Genomic DNA, 16,701 nt, shown 5'->3' with positions numbered 1-16,701 from the left:
TTAGAATTGACACTTAAAATCTACGAAAATTGGTGAACAATGGTCAAAATATGCAAAAATAGCCCTTATCGCAGATCATTAAAAGCATATAACTTGAATGGTGAATATTTTGACAATTCTTTAAATCGTAGTACATTTTTCTCAAAGTTGATTTATTGAAATATTTTGGTTCACTTGGAGGCAGGCAGTTTTCAATTTACCATTAAGATTCAGAATTTTGTGTTTTGCTCAAAAGAGTGATCAACCTTTTCTAGTTTTTTTTTCTTATAGAAATAGAACTTTTGGCTAGCAGTACGGGCCACTTCCAAAGGTATTTAAACATGTATATCTTGTAAACTGCTCTTACATAGTACAGCAATAACAAATGTTTCAACTGCGAACAGGGTTTTTTTCCAGGATTTTGGGAACATGACCAATCCCACAAGATCATTAGCGAGGTTATTGTTAAAAAATTGAGAACAATTGCTATACTTAAATTTTCAGTGTTAAACATGAATGCAAGAATCACTTGTATAAGAATGCCATCTTTCAAAATTTAATCACCATACAAGAGATCCTTATTTTTTTGAAAAAGTTCATTGAATTATGTTATCAATATTTTTATCTGTTAACTTTCAATTTGGAATTTTTTTTCTGTGGATTGGGAAAAATTCTATTTTCAATTGGGATTAACAGAATATCGGCTATTTAAAATAAGCAGAAAATCCCTCGCTTGAACAAATGCCATTTATATTTTTCCTGGTTGCATTACAGTGATCACAATGGTCAGTACATGACTTTTATTACAAATAAAGAGATTAGTTTGGTCAGGGTGAAAATGTCTTTGGGTGAAAACCAGCCCATTATTTATCTTAAAAAATTTATAATTAATTTAGAATTAAAATAATCAAATAATTCCGACTTACCTATTACCCCTCACATTGTTAAATAAATCTATTTTCATTTTATTTATTTGAAATGTTCAATCAGCAAAATATTCAATATTTTTAATTTTATCAGTTTGACAGTTTGGGAAATCCCTCAATTTCAATAAGATAAATGTATCTTTGTCAAAATTATGTCTGGTTTTGAAGGAATCAAGTTCAACGGTTAATATACACATATACCAAACACATTGCTTACCTCAAATTCTAAGTGATATTTTTGATCAGGTGTAATCAACTACGATAATTTTGATAATTTGGGCTGAAACACGTAGCCTTCTTGATGCCACGTAACCTTCCCACAATTCTGTTTATGACGTCATTATTAACCAAACTAGACTGTGTTGTATTTTTTTAGAATGATCGATGATGACTAAAAATTGTAACTGTAAATCAGTCTAGAAGGATTCCCCACCCGGGGGAAATGAATTCTTTAACGAATAATTGCATTATTGCTGTTCATGGAGGTAATTAAAGTGTTGTCACAAAATAATTAGTATTCGAGTTCCTCCATATTTTCTCAAATTTGACTGTTAAATCATTGAACTTGCAGATATTGCATGTTAATATTATCTTTTATTCCGCCCTCAAATATTTTCGTACCAGTCTGTCTATGTTAAACACTGTTAAATATGTTTTTTTTTTAAAACAATAAATATAAAATAATGATTTCACCGAAATTTAGTATGAAATTTTAAGGGTAAAATAGTCTTGGATTAGTTTTGATGAAAAACGAGTCAGTAAAATACAAATCAGTTAATTGCAACCTGCGATGTCTGACACTTAACACACAAAATACATGTATTTTGTTTTCTTTAAGCATAAGGAACAAACAATACACTGTGACACCTAAGAAAATGTTAGTGACCCAGATTTTAAATACCAGTACAAATATTTTTCAGGTTTGTAAAAAAAATGAGTGATAATTTGTTTTTTTTATGTAGATTCTAACTGAATCATCAAAATTTGAAAGTTGGAATATATTGTTTGTATCTCTGCATTAGAATCAAACAGTGTAAAGCTATAAAGCAGAAACATGAAGGTTATATCACAAATTCCATTAAGTTCATTATGTTCTTTGACAATCAGGTGCTGGGTACCATTCCACAGATAAAGAGAAGGAGTATAGATCTGTGTGTGCCAGCCTGAAAAAATTTTAAATTATTTATCTTTTTCTTAAATTTAAAATTTTGTTCACTTAAAAATTAATATGTATTAAAATTTTCAAATTATATTCATGGTTTTACCAATCTGGTTTTAAAAAAGAATGAAAATCTGTATTCAAAAAATAATAGATTTAATTTTAAAAAACAATTTATAAATGATCTAGTATCCAGATAAATGTACTTTTCCTCAAAAATTTTGCACTAATCGGAGGTTGCAGGGTTTAAATTACAAAAAGGGGAAATTCTATTACATCCCTCAATTTTTATTTTGGGTTTTTATGGTGACCCTTGTAATTCTGTAGCCTTAACAGGTTAAGTGTTTAAATTAAAGTTATGATTTATAAAAAACTAAAAGGTTTAAATTTTTTTTAATTTTTAACCATCTATGTGTTCACCATTTCTTTCTTGTTAACTCAATTAACTGAAGAACAGTTTGCCCAGGGGTCTTCCACCTCCAATAAAGCTTGAAGGTGGCCTTAATATTATGACCTTACCAACTGGTGTCAAAATAGCTAAAAACTTAAGATAACAAAAATATGCATTTGTAAAATCACTTCTTTATATATATACATGTAAGTTCTTTTTGATGTCCAATTATTTCCTATAATATGCAATAATGCAAGATTTGAGGAACTTATAGTGCATTACAACATTCAGAGTTTATTGTATAGTTTAATACTTCAAGAGGAATCAATATACAATTGAATGAAAATATATTTCTGTTTTTTAAGGCAATGGCAAGCTTAAAAAAAGGGTCATCAGCATTGGATGCAGTTGTTATAGCTGTGAGGTACTTAGAGGTAGGAGGGTTTTCAAAGTCAGTAGATATTGAGGACTTCTGTAATTATACGACTTGAATATCCACCTCATTATATTGTCTTACTAATTTTTTAGTGTGTGATTAAAATATAAAGACATTGAAATATTTCAGTGTATATATTTTAAATCTGATGTGTCATTTAACAGAAGTTATGCCACCAATATAAAGCAAGGCAAGTCGGCTAGGCCAGCCTGCATGTCTATATGATTCAGATCAGGCTCTATAATGATTTATGTGGATTTTTTTGGTATTTTGATATTAAAATCTTATGTATAAATTAATATAAATAAAAAATGTCCATTTCCAAAAGCACAATTCACCAGGGTAAGTAGAAAATTGTAATTATAATATAGCATTTCAGTTCTAATTTCAGGATGCTGCATGTACAAACGCAGGTATAGGATCTAGTCTAAGTCTGGATGGTACAGTTGAGTGTGATGCCAGTGTTATGGATGGTCAATGCCTTAGTTATGGTGCAGTAGGAGCTATATCTGGTAAAATGATTTATCATAAATATTTTCACATAAAATAATCATCTCTTTTGATAAGTGGCATGTTCTGTTGTGTTTTCTTTTCTTACCACTGTATGTCAATTAAAGATCATGTTTTTTGGCATTTACATGTATATATTATGGACATAGCAATCCAAGTTGGAATTTATCTATTGTTCTCCATAGCATTTTAACACTGGCATTTATAACTACACACATCCAAAGAAAGTAAACAAATATACAAATGTATATAGATGTATTAATGTATTAATGGTGGAATTTGATATATATTTTCATGACAATCAGATATAAAGAACCCTATAATGGTGGCCAGAAAGTTGGTAGAGGAGCAGAGATGTGGAAATTATGTTTGCGTGGGTCCCTCCTTGTAATTCCCACAGTTATACTTTTTATCTGAAAAATTTTCATTTTAAACTCCTCCCAAAAGGTTTTTTTATTTTTTTTTTAATTTATTAATTATTTCCTTGCGTAGCAAATTAATTTTATTTCTTCTGAGATCAAATCACAGGCATATGTACTGATGAGTGCATGAATAATTAAAAGAAAAACAACTCAAGTGATAGTATGTACATGACACAAAGGTTTGTGTGTAACAGTAAAAATATTATAATGAGAAAAATACTGTTATACAAGGCATTAGCCAAGAGTAAAATGATTTTAAGTATTGTTGATGACATTTATATCACTGGTCTAGAACCATGTTAAGCATCACATTTGTTTAGTCTGACTAAATTCCAAGTAGAGTAAGTCCAATATACATGCACAAGTTTAGCAGTCATAGAGTTCCTTCCCTTTAATTATGTTGTTTATATTTTCACTTTGTTTAGACAATGTATCAATATAAATTGATTCCCATTTTATCTCCAAGGACATAATTTAGCAATGAATGTTAAGATGATTTTTGTTTTCAAAATTGGTGGATGCTTGTAATTTCAAGTATTCACTTGATTTATTAAGAATTCCATATCTGAACCACTGTCTTGATATAGATAATGTGTTTATATGTGTTTAATTCTTTTAATTTCTTCTAGTACAATGGTTGGATCAGGGGCTACAAAATGGGCATTTGAACATGGAATACCTCAAGTGTCACCAGACACACTGAAAACAGGTGGGATGCTTTCTTAACATAAAAAAGCTCTGTATTGTCTATGATTTCTTTTAATATATCCTCTTTATTTGTATGGTACCATATGAAGCTATGTAAAGAATTGTTTAATCATATTTACAAGGGCTTAAAATTGCAAAACTGTTCAAGTGGCAGGTGCGACTAAACTCACCTGAAACTTATTATGTTAATAAGATTATAAGTTTTGAAAGTAGGCAAAATCAATGGGAAAGAAAGAAAGTTTCTTCATTTTTCAATTGTTATATAATGTTAGTGTAAAGACACATTCAAATGTTCTCTCGTGTTGGTTCATGAAAAGAATGGTATACAGAAGTGTATGGAATAATTTGTTTGAATCAGAGAGCATCACTGGTACATGTTTAAATGTTAGTTTATTCTTACTTAAACAGTACTGTACATTTTTTGTTTCTGAGACACAATAGTTTTAGTGATTTGATTGGTTTAGATACTGAAAAGCAGTATGCATATTTTTTTTATTCATTATTAAAAAGACACTTTAATGGAATAATGCTTCATATCTCAGATTTTGAGTTAAGATATCAAAACATGTTTTTTTAAAACTGTAACTCAAGTTTGTTTGTTTTTAGCTCACCTGAGCATATGCTCAGGGTGAGCTATTAGGATCACTCTTCGTCCGTCGTACGTCGTCCATCGTACGTTGTCCGTTCACACTTTTCAAACGACATCTCCTCTGAAACCATAAGGCAGATCATAATGAAACTTCACAGGGATGTTCCTTGTGTGAAGCCTTAACAAAGTTGTTCAAAGAATTCCATTCCATGCAGAACTCTGGTTGCCATGGCAACCAAAAAAGAAAAAACTTTAAACATCTTCTTCTAGAAAACCCAAAGAGCTAGAGCTTAGATATTTGGCATGAAACATCTTCTAGTGAGTGTCTACCAAGATTGTTCAAATAAAATCCCTGGGTCAAAATTGGCCCCGCCCCAGGGGGTCATTGATTTTCCCTATATGCATATAGTAAAAACTTAAAAATCTTCTTTTTAAAGTACCCAAAGAGCTAGAGCTAAGATATTAAGCATGAAACATCTTCTAATGAGTGTCTACCAAGATTGTTCAAATAAAAGCCCTGGGGTCAAAATTGGCCCCGCCCAGGGGGTCATTGATTTTCCCTATATGCATATAGTAAAACTTAAAAAATCTTTTCTAAAAAACACAATGAGCTAGAGCTTAGATATTTGGCATGAAACATGTTCTAATGGATGTCTACCAAGTTTGTTCAAATAAAAGCCCTGGGGTCAAAATTTGCCCCGCCCCTGGGGGGTCATTGATGTTCCCTATATGCATATAGTAAAAACTTAAAAAAAAATTCTTTTAAAGAACCCAAAGAGCAAGAGCTAAGATATTTGGCATGAAACATCTTCTAATAAGTGTCTACCAAGATTGTTCAAATAAAAGCCCTGGGGTCAAAATTGGCCCGCCCCAGGGGGTCATTGATTTTCCCTATTTGCATATAGTAAAAAATCTTCTTCTAAAAAACCCAAAGAGCTAGAGCTTAGATTTTTGGCATGAAACATGTTCTCATGGATGTCAACCAAGTTTGTTCAAATAAAAGCCCTGGGGTCAAAATTGGCCCCGCCCCAGGGGGTCATTGATTTTCCCTATATGCATATAGTAAAAAACTTAAAAAAAATTTCTTTTAAAAAACCCAAAGAGCTAGAGCTAAGATATTTAGCATGAAACATCTTTCTAATGGGTGTCTACCAAGTTTGTTCAAATAAAAGCCTGGGGTCAAAATTGGCCCGCCCCCAGGGGGTCATTGATTTTCCCTATATGCATATAGTAAAAAACTTAAAAAAATCTTCTTTTAAAGTACCCAAAGAGCTTAGAGCTAAAATATTAAGCATGAAACATCTTCTAATGAGTGTCTACCAAGATTGTTCAAATAAAAGCCCCTGGGGTCAAAATTGGCCCCGCCCCAGGGGGTCATTTGATTTTCCCTATATGGCATATAGTAAAACTTAAAAAATCTTCTTCTAAAAAAACCCAAAGAGCTAGAGCTTAGATATTTGGCATGAAACATGTTCTAATGGATGTCTACCAAGTTTGTTCAAATAAAAGCCCTGGGGTCAAAATTTGCCCCGCCCCTGGGGGGTCATTGATGTTCCCTATATGCATATAGTAAAAACTTTAAAAAAAATTCTTTTAAAGAACCCAAAAAGTTAGAGCTAAGATATTTAGCATGAAACATCTTCTAATGGGTGTCTACTAAGTTTGTTCAAATAAAAGCCCTGGGGTCAAAATTAGCCCCGCCCAGGGGGTCATTGATTTTCCCTATATGCATATAGTAAAAACTTAAAAAAAATTCTTTTAAAGAACCCAAAGAGGCAAGAGCTAAGATATTTGGCATGAAACATCTTCTAATAAGTGTCTACCAAGATTGTTCAAATAAAAGCCCTGGGGTCAAAATTGGCCCGCCCCAGGGGGGGGTCATTGATTTTCCCCCTATTTGCATATAGTAAAAAAAAACTTAAAAAAATCTTCTTCTAAAAACCCAAGAGCTAGAGCTTAGATTTTTGGCATGAAACATGTTCTCATGGATGTCAACCAAGTTTGTTCAAATAAAAGCCCTGGGGTCAAAATTTGGCCCCGCCCCAGGGGGTCATTGATTTTCCCTATATGCATATAGTAAAAAACTTAAAAAAAATTTCTTTTAAAAAAACCCAAAGAGCTAGAGCTAAGATATTTAGCATGAAACATCTTCTAATGGGTGTCTACCAAGTTTTGTTTCAAATAAAAGCCCTGGGGTCAAAAAATTGGGCCGCCCCAGGGGGTCATTGATTTTCCCTATATGCCAATATAGTTAAAAACTTAAAAAAATTTCTTTTAAAAGAACCCAAAGAGCTAGAGCTAAGATATTAAGGCATGAAACATCTTCTAATGAGTGTCTACCAAGTTTGTTCAAAATAAAAGCCCTGGGGGGTCAAAATAAGCCCCGCCCCAGGGGGTTCATTGATTTTCCCTATATGCATATAGTAAAAACTTAAAAAAAATCTTTTTTTAAAGAACCCAAAGAGCTAGAGCTAAAGATATTAAGCATGAAACATCTTCTAATGAGTGTCTACCAAGATTGTTCAAATAAAAAGCCCTGGGGTCAAAATTGTCCCGCCCCAGGGTGTCATTGTATTTAAACTATATGTGTATAGTAAAAACTTAAAAAAATGTTCTTTTAAAAACCCAATGAGCTAGAGCTTAGATGTTCAGCATGAAACATCTTATGGGTGTCTACCAAGTTTGTTCAATAAAAGCCTTTGGATTAAAAAATTGGCCCTTGCCAGGGGGTGGGGGTGGGAAGGTCATTGTTTTTCATTATATGTGTGTAGTAAAAACTTAACATCATGAAACATCTTCTAATGGGTGTCTTCCAAGTTTGTTCAAATAAAAGCCCTGGGGTTTAAACTGGCCCCGCTCGAGGGGCCTATATACAGGTGAGCGACCTCAGGGCCATCATGGCCCTCTTGTTTTAAGTCACTTACATAATTATAGCATATATATAGTGAATTTCTTGAGATCATTCTAGGGAGAAGGAGTATCAATCCTGATGTTAGATTTAGAATAACATGTTGATTTTTTTTCTGTAATGTAGAATCTTCGATAAAAACTTATAACAGTCATAAAAGACGGCTACGTGCAATTGAAGAGAAGAAAAAAATCAAAAGAAGAAAACATTTACAGAAACATGGTCAAGTATGTGAAAAAAGATGTAAATTTTTAGTTTATGTTTGTAGAATAATGTGTGAATCGTGTTCAGATTTTACAGTAATATAATTAAAGCCATAAAACATATGAAGTAAAAAAAACTAACATGCATAATTGTAGTACAACACAAGAAAAATTGATATCTATTTCCATTCTAACATGCTTATTGAAAAAAAAAATCAATAAAATTATGTTAATCTACATTGTCATTTGACAATAGATAAAAACAGATATTGCAGATATAGTAAGATTGAAACAAGTCTAAGTCGCTCATTTGACAGGTTCTTTTACATTTCCATAGTTTACTATCTTGAAATCTAAATGCTTTACGTGGGTCAAGTTAGGAAACCAACTTTTTCTTCTTTTTATGAAGAAAAGTTTTGTTCCCTAGACTGCTTATTGTTTTCATTTTGATGACATTTATAGAATATTGGATGAAAATTCAAATTGCAGATATGAAAATTTTGCCTGTGTCTCCCTTTCAAATGCTCTAAAACAGCTAACTGCTGAAAATCTATACACATGTTGTTATGCCAATGTCAAATGTATCGTAAATTTTTATATTATATTATTTTGAAATTGCTTTGTTAGGGAAATGTAAAGGATGATGAAACTGCCCAAGTGATATGTAATGGTAAACAAAGTAGTGAAGATCATGATTGTAATGGTATACAGGATACTGTAGGGGCAGTTTGTATAGATATGTTAGGAAACATGGCAGCTGGGGTCTCAAGTGGAGGAATTTCCTTGAAACAGAGTGGCAGGCTGGGACCTGTAAGTACTTGTAATTGGCCGTAGTATTTGTATTTTTAGAAGAAAAATAGCGTTGGCGTTGGTTTTGGTTAACCTTTTTGTTAAGGTCCATTTTCTCAGAAACTTTTAAAGTAATTCAATCAAACTTGGTATACATATTTGTTGTCATGAAAGGACACCATTTTAAAAGGGCAGATAATCTTAAAATTATTTTTGCAAGTTATGCCCCTTTTTTGACTTAATCTTACTTCTTCTAAGGTCAATTTCTCCAAAATTGTTGAAGTTAATCACTTCAAACTTTTTTCAGTTTTTAAATTGAAAAGCATTTCTTAAGGTCGGGTAACTTTTTAAATTTATTTTTACTAAGTTCTGCCCCCTTTTAACTTTAAATTTCTTGGTTAACATTTTTGCGAAGGTCGATATCAGAGGAAATGATAGCAGTGTTTCTTTGCATGGCATTCAATGATTAAACAACATTCAAATCGTCTTTCTAACATTGTATATTTAGGGTAAAGATCTGTATGTGCTATATTCCTCTGAAAAGTTAAAGATTTAAGGTAACAATGGAAAAAAATTGTATTGAAATCAGATAAATGATAACATATAGATGAGGACAACAACAAAAAATTTTGCTTTTTAATGAGGCAAAGAACAATAAAGTTTTTGTCTCATATATAAAAGTTATAAAAGTAAGTATGTTAATAAAGATGGAATGAATCGAAAATTACATCTAAAATCTTTATTGTAGGCTGCTATGTATGGAGCCGGTTGCTGGGCAGTAAATTGGAAGTCTGAGATTAAACCTGGCATTGCCATAGCTACCTCAGGTATGTGAAAGTTATTAACATGTTATATACCATATACATATTATATTATCACAGGTATGATAAATTATTTACATGTTATATACATATTAAATTATCTCAGGTATAATAAATAAGTTAATTGCCTTAACCACAACACTTTAAAAGATGCTTTGTGTAGATAGAAATTTCTTCTGTATGAAACTATTAAGAATTGAATTATGACTGTTTCATGAATCAGAATTATACCTTGAGTAGGTTTTAGCTTGTGTCTGTTATAAAAAGTATTCCCTAAGCTGATTTTGGGTTGTGTTAATAGCTATCTCAGAGTTGTTGCCAATTCATCATTAACATTAAATCAAAAGTATATTTCCAGGTCTCCAATTTTTTTTATTGTATCAGAGTAGTTTTTAAGAAGAGCCTTTTTCTTATTAATAGAATACCAAACTGACCCGTTAAATGGAACTCCACTGAGGATCCAAAAGCAGTAAAAACATAAAAATTTGAAATTCTTGCATAAATTATCAAACCAGGGCACTTAAACAAGATTTAGATGTAAAAGAAAAAACAAGACAACTCACAAGGAAATCGAAGTAGGCAAATTGTATTATAATGCCTATTCTTAGCCAGATTGGGAATATTCGTTATACTGGAGCGCGAGCAGTTCCCGTACAGAAGCAGTACCCGCGTTATTTTTCATTTTAAACGCCTTGATTTTACATGCATTCTTCAAAAATTCATTTCAAATCAAGCAGAGACATAAAACGGACAAAATCTAAGAGTGTCAGTTCGGCAAAAGTAAACATATAAAAAGTCTCAATTTTAAAAAATCACTTTTCACCACTGTGCGGTTGTCAAAACGGTGCCTTGTTTTTATCTGGGGGATTCCGTTCCTTGCGCCCATGCGCAAAACATATTACACGGAGGCATTTAAAAGGGTTTTCCACTTATGCCCTGTTTTACAGATAAAGAAGGCAATGTGATGAAAACTTGTTTAAATTATCAGAATTTTTGACCAATATTAAACTAATATAAAATAATTTTATGGCTTTGATGCGTAAAAAATATCAATGCATACAAGCATAGCCATCGGCATGTATAGGCGTTGGGGGGTAACGGTACCGGGGGTAATAGATACACGCGGTTTAAGTCTACTTTCTAATTTCCTCTGAATAACATCTATTTATTCTCTTAGAAAATGGTCTGTTTGCAACAATAATAAAAATGAAAAAAAGGTTTCCGATATTAATTAAAATTGATTATAAAAATTATTAAATGAGTTTAAATTTTTATGACGGGAACTACTTCTCTTCATACAAAATAATGGAAATTTCCCGGGTACCCCCATATGAGGCCTCATAACTAAGGGTTTTATTCTATGTTTAGAACATGATGGAATTTCCATGATTTGTGTGACGAGCCCAATATTGATAGTGTAACGTTCAAATTTTGGTGAGTGAGCGTAATAAAAAATAATGTTTAAGTAACTACGATATTTGTACGGGAACTGCTCGCATGCCAGTATATAGTAAAGTCTTTTCAATTTTTGGCCATTTTTTACAATTAAAGTAATTATTGTGAAAAAACGCACGAAACAATCTGAAACTTTGCACACAAGTTGTTAGTCTAGGCCTACATCATATGGAACATTAATCTCTGAGAGTTATTTACAGTTCCATCTTTTCAACCACAGTGGAGTCCCTTTAAGAAATTGAAACCAATTTTTGTATTTTGTATAGAGGTGATTTAGAAGTATAAGTGATGTATCATTATTGACTGTTTATGTCAAGAAATGCAATTTTGTGGCATATTGATGATTTATTCTGGCATGATATATTATTTAGGTACAGGTGAACATCTAATGAAAACATTACTTGCACGTGAATGTTGCCAAAGTTTACAACAAGATGATTTCACTGAAAATGCATTTAAAAAGGTATTCCAGGACAAGTTTTTAGGTGAGATATTTCTATATGCTTGGCTACTTAATGTTACAAAAAGAGAAAAACCACAATACATATCATAATCTAAAAATAAATTCCTACAGATTATCAATATTTGTTTTTTATTTTATTTAATGTGTGCTGCTGATATAAAAACACAAACATAATAATAGTATATGTTGAATGTTTAAGTTAGGTTTAATACATCTTACCAGAATATTAATTTCTTTTCAGATTCAGAATTTTTACATGATACTAAAGAAAAGTTTGGTGGAATTTTAGCTCTGAAGTGTGACAAATCTGACAGTAGTGCTGGTAACTATGGTAAAACATCTTGGTCACTTAATATAATTGCTAATGCTTGAATAATTGTAAAATTAAAATTTTTTGCACTAAAACTCTTTTTAAACTTTTTAGCTCAATTGAGCTAGCTCAGGGTGAGCTTTTAGGATCATTGAATGTCCGTAATATGTTATCTGTCGTCTGGCGCCCATCCACATTTGTTTGTTAACACTCTAGTGGTCACATTCTTGCCTCAATCATCATCAAACTTTGTCAGGATGCTTGTCTAGGTAATTACTCGGAGGTTCAAACATGGGTCATATCGGATGAAAAACTAGGTCACAGGAGCTAAAAATAGAAAAATCTTGTTAACACTCTAGTGGCTACTGTTTTGATCCAAATATTCTGGACATTAGTTTGAAAGTTTGTTTTGATGATTTCTATGTCATGTTCGAATATGGGTCACCTGGGGTCAAAAACTAGGTCACACTGCCCAAATATGGGAAAACCTTGTTAACACTTTAGTGGTCACATTTTTGACTGAATTGTCATCAAACTTGGTCAGGATGCTTGTCTAGTTAATTGCTAGGATGAGATCAAACATGGGTCATTTCGGTCACAGGAGCTAATAATTTAAAAAAATTTGTTAACAATAGTGGCTACTGTTTTGGTCCAAATATCCTGGAAATTGGTCTGAAAATTTGTTTTGATGATTTCCAGGTCAAATTTGAATATGGGTCACCTCAGGTCAAAAACTAGGTTACACTGCCCAAATATGGGAAAACCTCGTTAACACATTTTTGACTCAATTGTCATCAAACTTGGTCAGATTGCTTGTCTAAGTAATTGCTCGGATGAATTTGTTGGGTCAGGTGAGCAATCTAAGGCCATCTTGTTGTCATAACCCCTACCACATGATGTTAAGGAAGTTATACAGGAATCACTTTGTCTTGTCCATCCGTCTGTCTCTATCTTATCCTATACTCATCAAGGATTTTCTTCAAACCTGGCTCAAATGTTTACATCAACAAGGCAATGTGCAGAACTCATACTGCTGCTGTGCCGACTTTAGGTCATCGTCAACATTTAAAGCTAAATGTTACACCATGTTGTGTTAGCTCTTTAAATCGTGTAAGTCTTGAAGGATTTTCTTCAAAAGTGATTCAAATGTTCACCTTTACAAGGTTATGTGCAGAATCCATGCTGCTGATTGGCCAGCTCAAGTCAGTCACCCTTGAAGGTCAAATTCAGACAATATTATGTCGGTACTATAATATTCTCTTCAAACTTTGATAAAATATTTAATTTCTGCTTTTCCTGTCCTAGTCTTTTTTTAGTGCAAGTAATGTAATAATATGTATTTTATTATATTAAACTTTTATTTCTTATATTGGGATGAATGATACTAACTGTAAATCTTTTCCTTCCTTATATAGTATAAGATTTTTTTTGCTATTTTTTATCGTTTTATTTAGAATATTTTGCTAGAAATTCAAGTGTAGATAATGAAGCATATGAAACTATGTACAGAAGTAATGAAGAAATTAATGTTTTTTATCTATAATTTCAGAGTTACTATGGGGACACACTACAGATAGTATGTGTGTAGGTTTTATGTCTAGTAATACAAAAGTCAAGGTACTGCTATTTTTTGTTTAAAACATAGTTTATACAAAATCTTTTAAACACACTTGAACACATTTGGTAATTAAAATTGCATTAGAATAAGTTTTAAGCTTATGCACTGACAGATTAATTAACTGTGTCATATTTATTAACATTGAAAGTCTGAAATTTAGACTTTGATAAAGGCAATGCAAAATATTCCTTGTATTTTATATAATTTTTCATTGTACAAAAAAATTGATCAGACATCTACCATATGGTTTACATACTGACACAATTTCTTTACAATCTGGCATACTTGAGTAAGACCGAGTCAACAGAATATACATATTTTTTACAGTCTTCAGATAAATTTTAGCAGTGCCTGAAAGGGCGGATGGACCCTCATTAAGCATTGATAAATTTTAGAACTTAACATTGATGATAATAGGCCAGGGTCTGTTTGTTTCAGTCTTATATGGAAGAATTTGTGGTGTTCAACATAACGAAGCATAGTTTTGTTTAATTAATGAACTACATATACATGTATGTTCTATTGTTGTCATCTTTAGATAATCTTTTTTCCATTTTTCAGACTGTTATATCAAGATTAGAAGATGATAAAATTGCTGGCACAACTTTTGTCATGGAGGGAAGATCATTTAAATTATGAGACAAATGATTGTTAGATATTAAAAATAAAATGATTAGATATTAAAAATACAATTATTATTAAATATTGAGAATAAATTGTTACATATTAGAAATACAATGATTGTAGATATTAAGAATAAATTGTTAGATATTAAAATGACATGAGTGTTGATATTAAGAATAATTTGTTACATATTAAAAATACAATTATTGTAGATATTAAGAATAAATCAGTAGCTATTAAAAAGAAAATGATTGTTAGAAATTAAGATTGTTAGATAATAATAGTAACATGATGGTAAGATATTAAGAATAAAATGATTATGCTTAGCATAGTCTATTCAAGTCATTTTAATAGTTGTTCTTTGTTCAATGTTTCAAGACTTTTTTTATTGTTTAAACTTTTCTTGTCTTGTGATTTTATTTCATTACTTGAAAAAAACTTGTTTGTTGTTAATTTTGCACAAATAATCGATAATTATTCCCCACCAAACATAGTTTGTGTGGAGTGGGGCTATATAGGAATTTGTTTGTCCCATTCTGTCCTGTCTCAGGATTTGGTAGAGATATTAACTTGAATCTTGGAACATCAAAGCAATATCACAATTGTCTGTATCAAGTTTCATAACTCTAATTGTTAGTTTGACATAATTATGCCCCTTTTTAACTTGGAAAATATCCCAAAAATTACCAAAGTGGCAATTGTTAATCAATGAATTGTCTCCTTGCTTTGACAAAACAATCCTTTGGAATGTTCCTTTAAGTTGACCAGAGTGACCTTGAGTAAAAATGACCTTGAACTTCAATGTCAAATTATTGAGTTTTGCTATCTTTGTTGTAACCAGCTTTGATTTTTATACGCCCATTTGAAAAAATTTTATACGCCCATTTGAAAAACTGGTCGTATTATAGATTCCCCCTGGTAGGCGGGTGGCATCAGATTTTTGTCCGGAGCACATCTCCTACACACATTGTGGAATTTTAATGAAACTTCATAAGAATGTTTACCTCTAAGAGAATGAGTGTCTTGCACATGAACCCGGTCTCTTGGTCAAAGGTCAAGGTCACAGAGGACATTGAAAAACGCTTGCCTGTAGCAAAACTTCTACATGCATAGAGGAATTTCAATATAACTTGTCACCAATGTTCACCATTGTGAGGTGGAGTATCGCGTGCAAAACTTAGGTCCCTGCGGCCAAGGTCAAGGTCACACAGGGGTCAAAGTTCATATGAAAATGTGTATTTGGACCATAAAGTCATTATTTATTTAGGGATTGAAACGCAAATGGTCATTATCATGACTACAGATGTGAAACATGTAATTTTGGTTGATATAAGAAAGGTCAAGGTCACTAAAGGTGTATAGAAATTTTGTCCAGAGCATATCTCCTACACATATAGAGGGATACTAATGAAACTTCATAGAAATGTACACCACTATGAGAGGCAGTGTCCTGCGCATAAGCCAGGTCTCTAGGTCAAACTTAGAGGTCATTGAAAAACGCTTGTCAAGAGCAAAACTTCTACATTCATAGTGGGATTTCAATATAACTTGGCACAAATGTTCACCATGGTGAGGTGGAGTGTCGCATGCAAAATTTAGGTCCCTGTGGCCAAGGTCAAGGTCACACAGGAATCAAAATTCTGATAAAAATATATAAATGTGTATTCAGGCCATTAAGTCATCATTTATTAAGGGATTGAAACACATTAATGGTCATTATCATGACTACCATTGTGAAGCTAAGTATTGCGCACATAATCCAGGTCCCTGCTCCCAAAGTCAAGGTCACATAGGTAAGTTTGTGTAAGGGGACCATTTAGTCATCAATTATTGACGGATTGTAACACAAGTGATAACTATCATGACTACAAGTGTGACATGTAATTTAGGTTAATATTTGCAAGGTCAAGGTCACTAGAGATGATAAAATATCCAGATATTGTCCGGATATTACCCAGAGCATATCGTCTATATGCATATCTATAATGCCCACATTCCTGACAAAAGCTTTTGTGACGGGCGTATTTTGCGACAATGTTGTCCTTGTTTATTTATGAATGGATTGTCTTCTTATTTAGATACAACATCCTTTAGGACAAACCCTTTATGAAGTAAAAATTGACTTTGACCTTCACTTTTAAATGACATTGACCTTGAAGGTGTAATTATTGAATTTTCTTTGCTTTTAGCTCACCTGTCACAAAATGGCATGGTTCGCTTTTGTGATCGCTTTTCGTCCGACGGTAGTCCGTTCGTCCGTAAACTTTTACTTTAAACATCTCGTCAGAAACTGCTGAGCCAATTTCACCAAAACTTTACAGGAATGTTCCTTTGGTAGTCACCTTTAAAAATTGCTCAAATAATTTAATTCCATGCAGAACTCTAGTTGG

At 32.2% G+C, this 16,701-nt stretch overlaps 1 protein-coding gene across 1 annotated transcript; it reads left to right on the top strand.

The window, feature by feature from the left end:
• The first annotated feature begins 2,742 nt into the window (after window positions 1-2,742).
• Window positions 2,743-14,656, top strand: LOC132745859 (threonine aspartase 1-like). The gene is made up of 11 exons (XM_060734862.1): window positions 2,743-2,889; window positions 3,283-3,403; window positions 3,707-3,774; window positions 4,445-4,532; window positions 8,155-8,255; window positions 8,859-9,041; window positions 9,769-9,847; window positions 11,668-11,781; window positions 12,001-12,090; window positions 13,619-13,686; window positions 14,249-14,656. Exons 1-11 carry the CDS (start codon window positions 2,824-2,826, stop codon window positions 14,324-14,326), a joined length of 1,056 nt encoding a protein of 351 aa, XP_060590845.1. The 5' UTR covers window positions 2,743-2,823; the 3' UTR covers window positions 14,327-14,656.
• Window positions 14,657-16,701: the final 2,045 nt, after the last annotated feature.

Source organism: Ruditapes philippinarum, unplaced genomic scaffold, assembly GCF_026571515.1.
Source record: "Ruditapes philippinarum isolate M1 unplaced genomic scaffold, ASM2657151v2 ctg445_1_1_1_1, whole genome shotgun sequence".
NCBI classification, from domain to species: domain Eukaryota; kingdom Metazoa; phylum Mollusca; class Bivalvia; order Venerida; family Veneridae; genus Ruditapes; species Ruditapes philippinarum.
The sequence above is the reverse complement of the archived record's forward strand: the minus strand, read 5'-3'. Positions and strand labels throughout refer to the sequence as shown.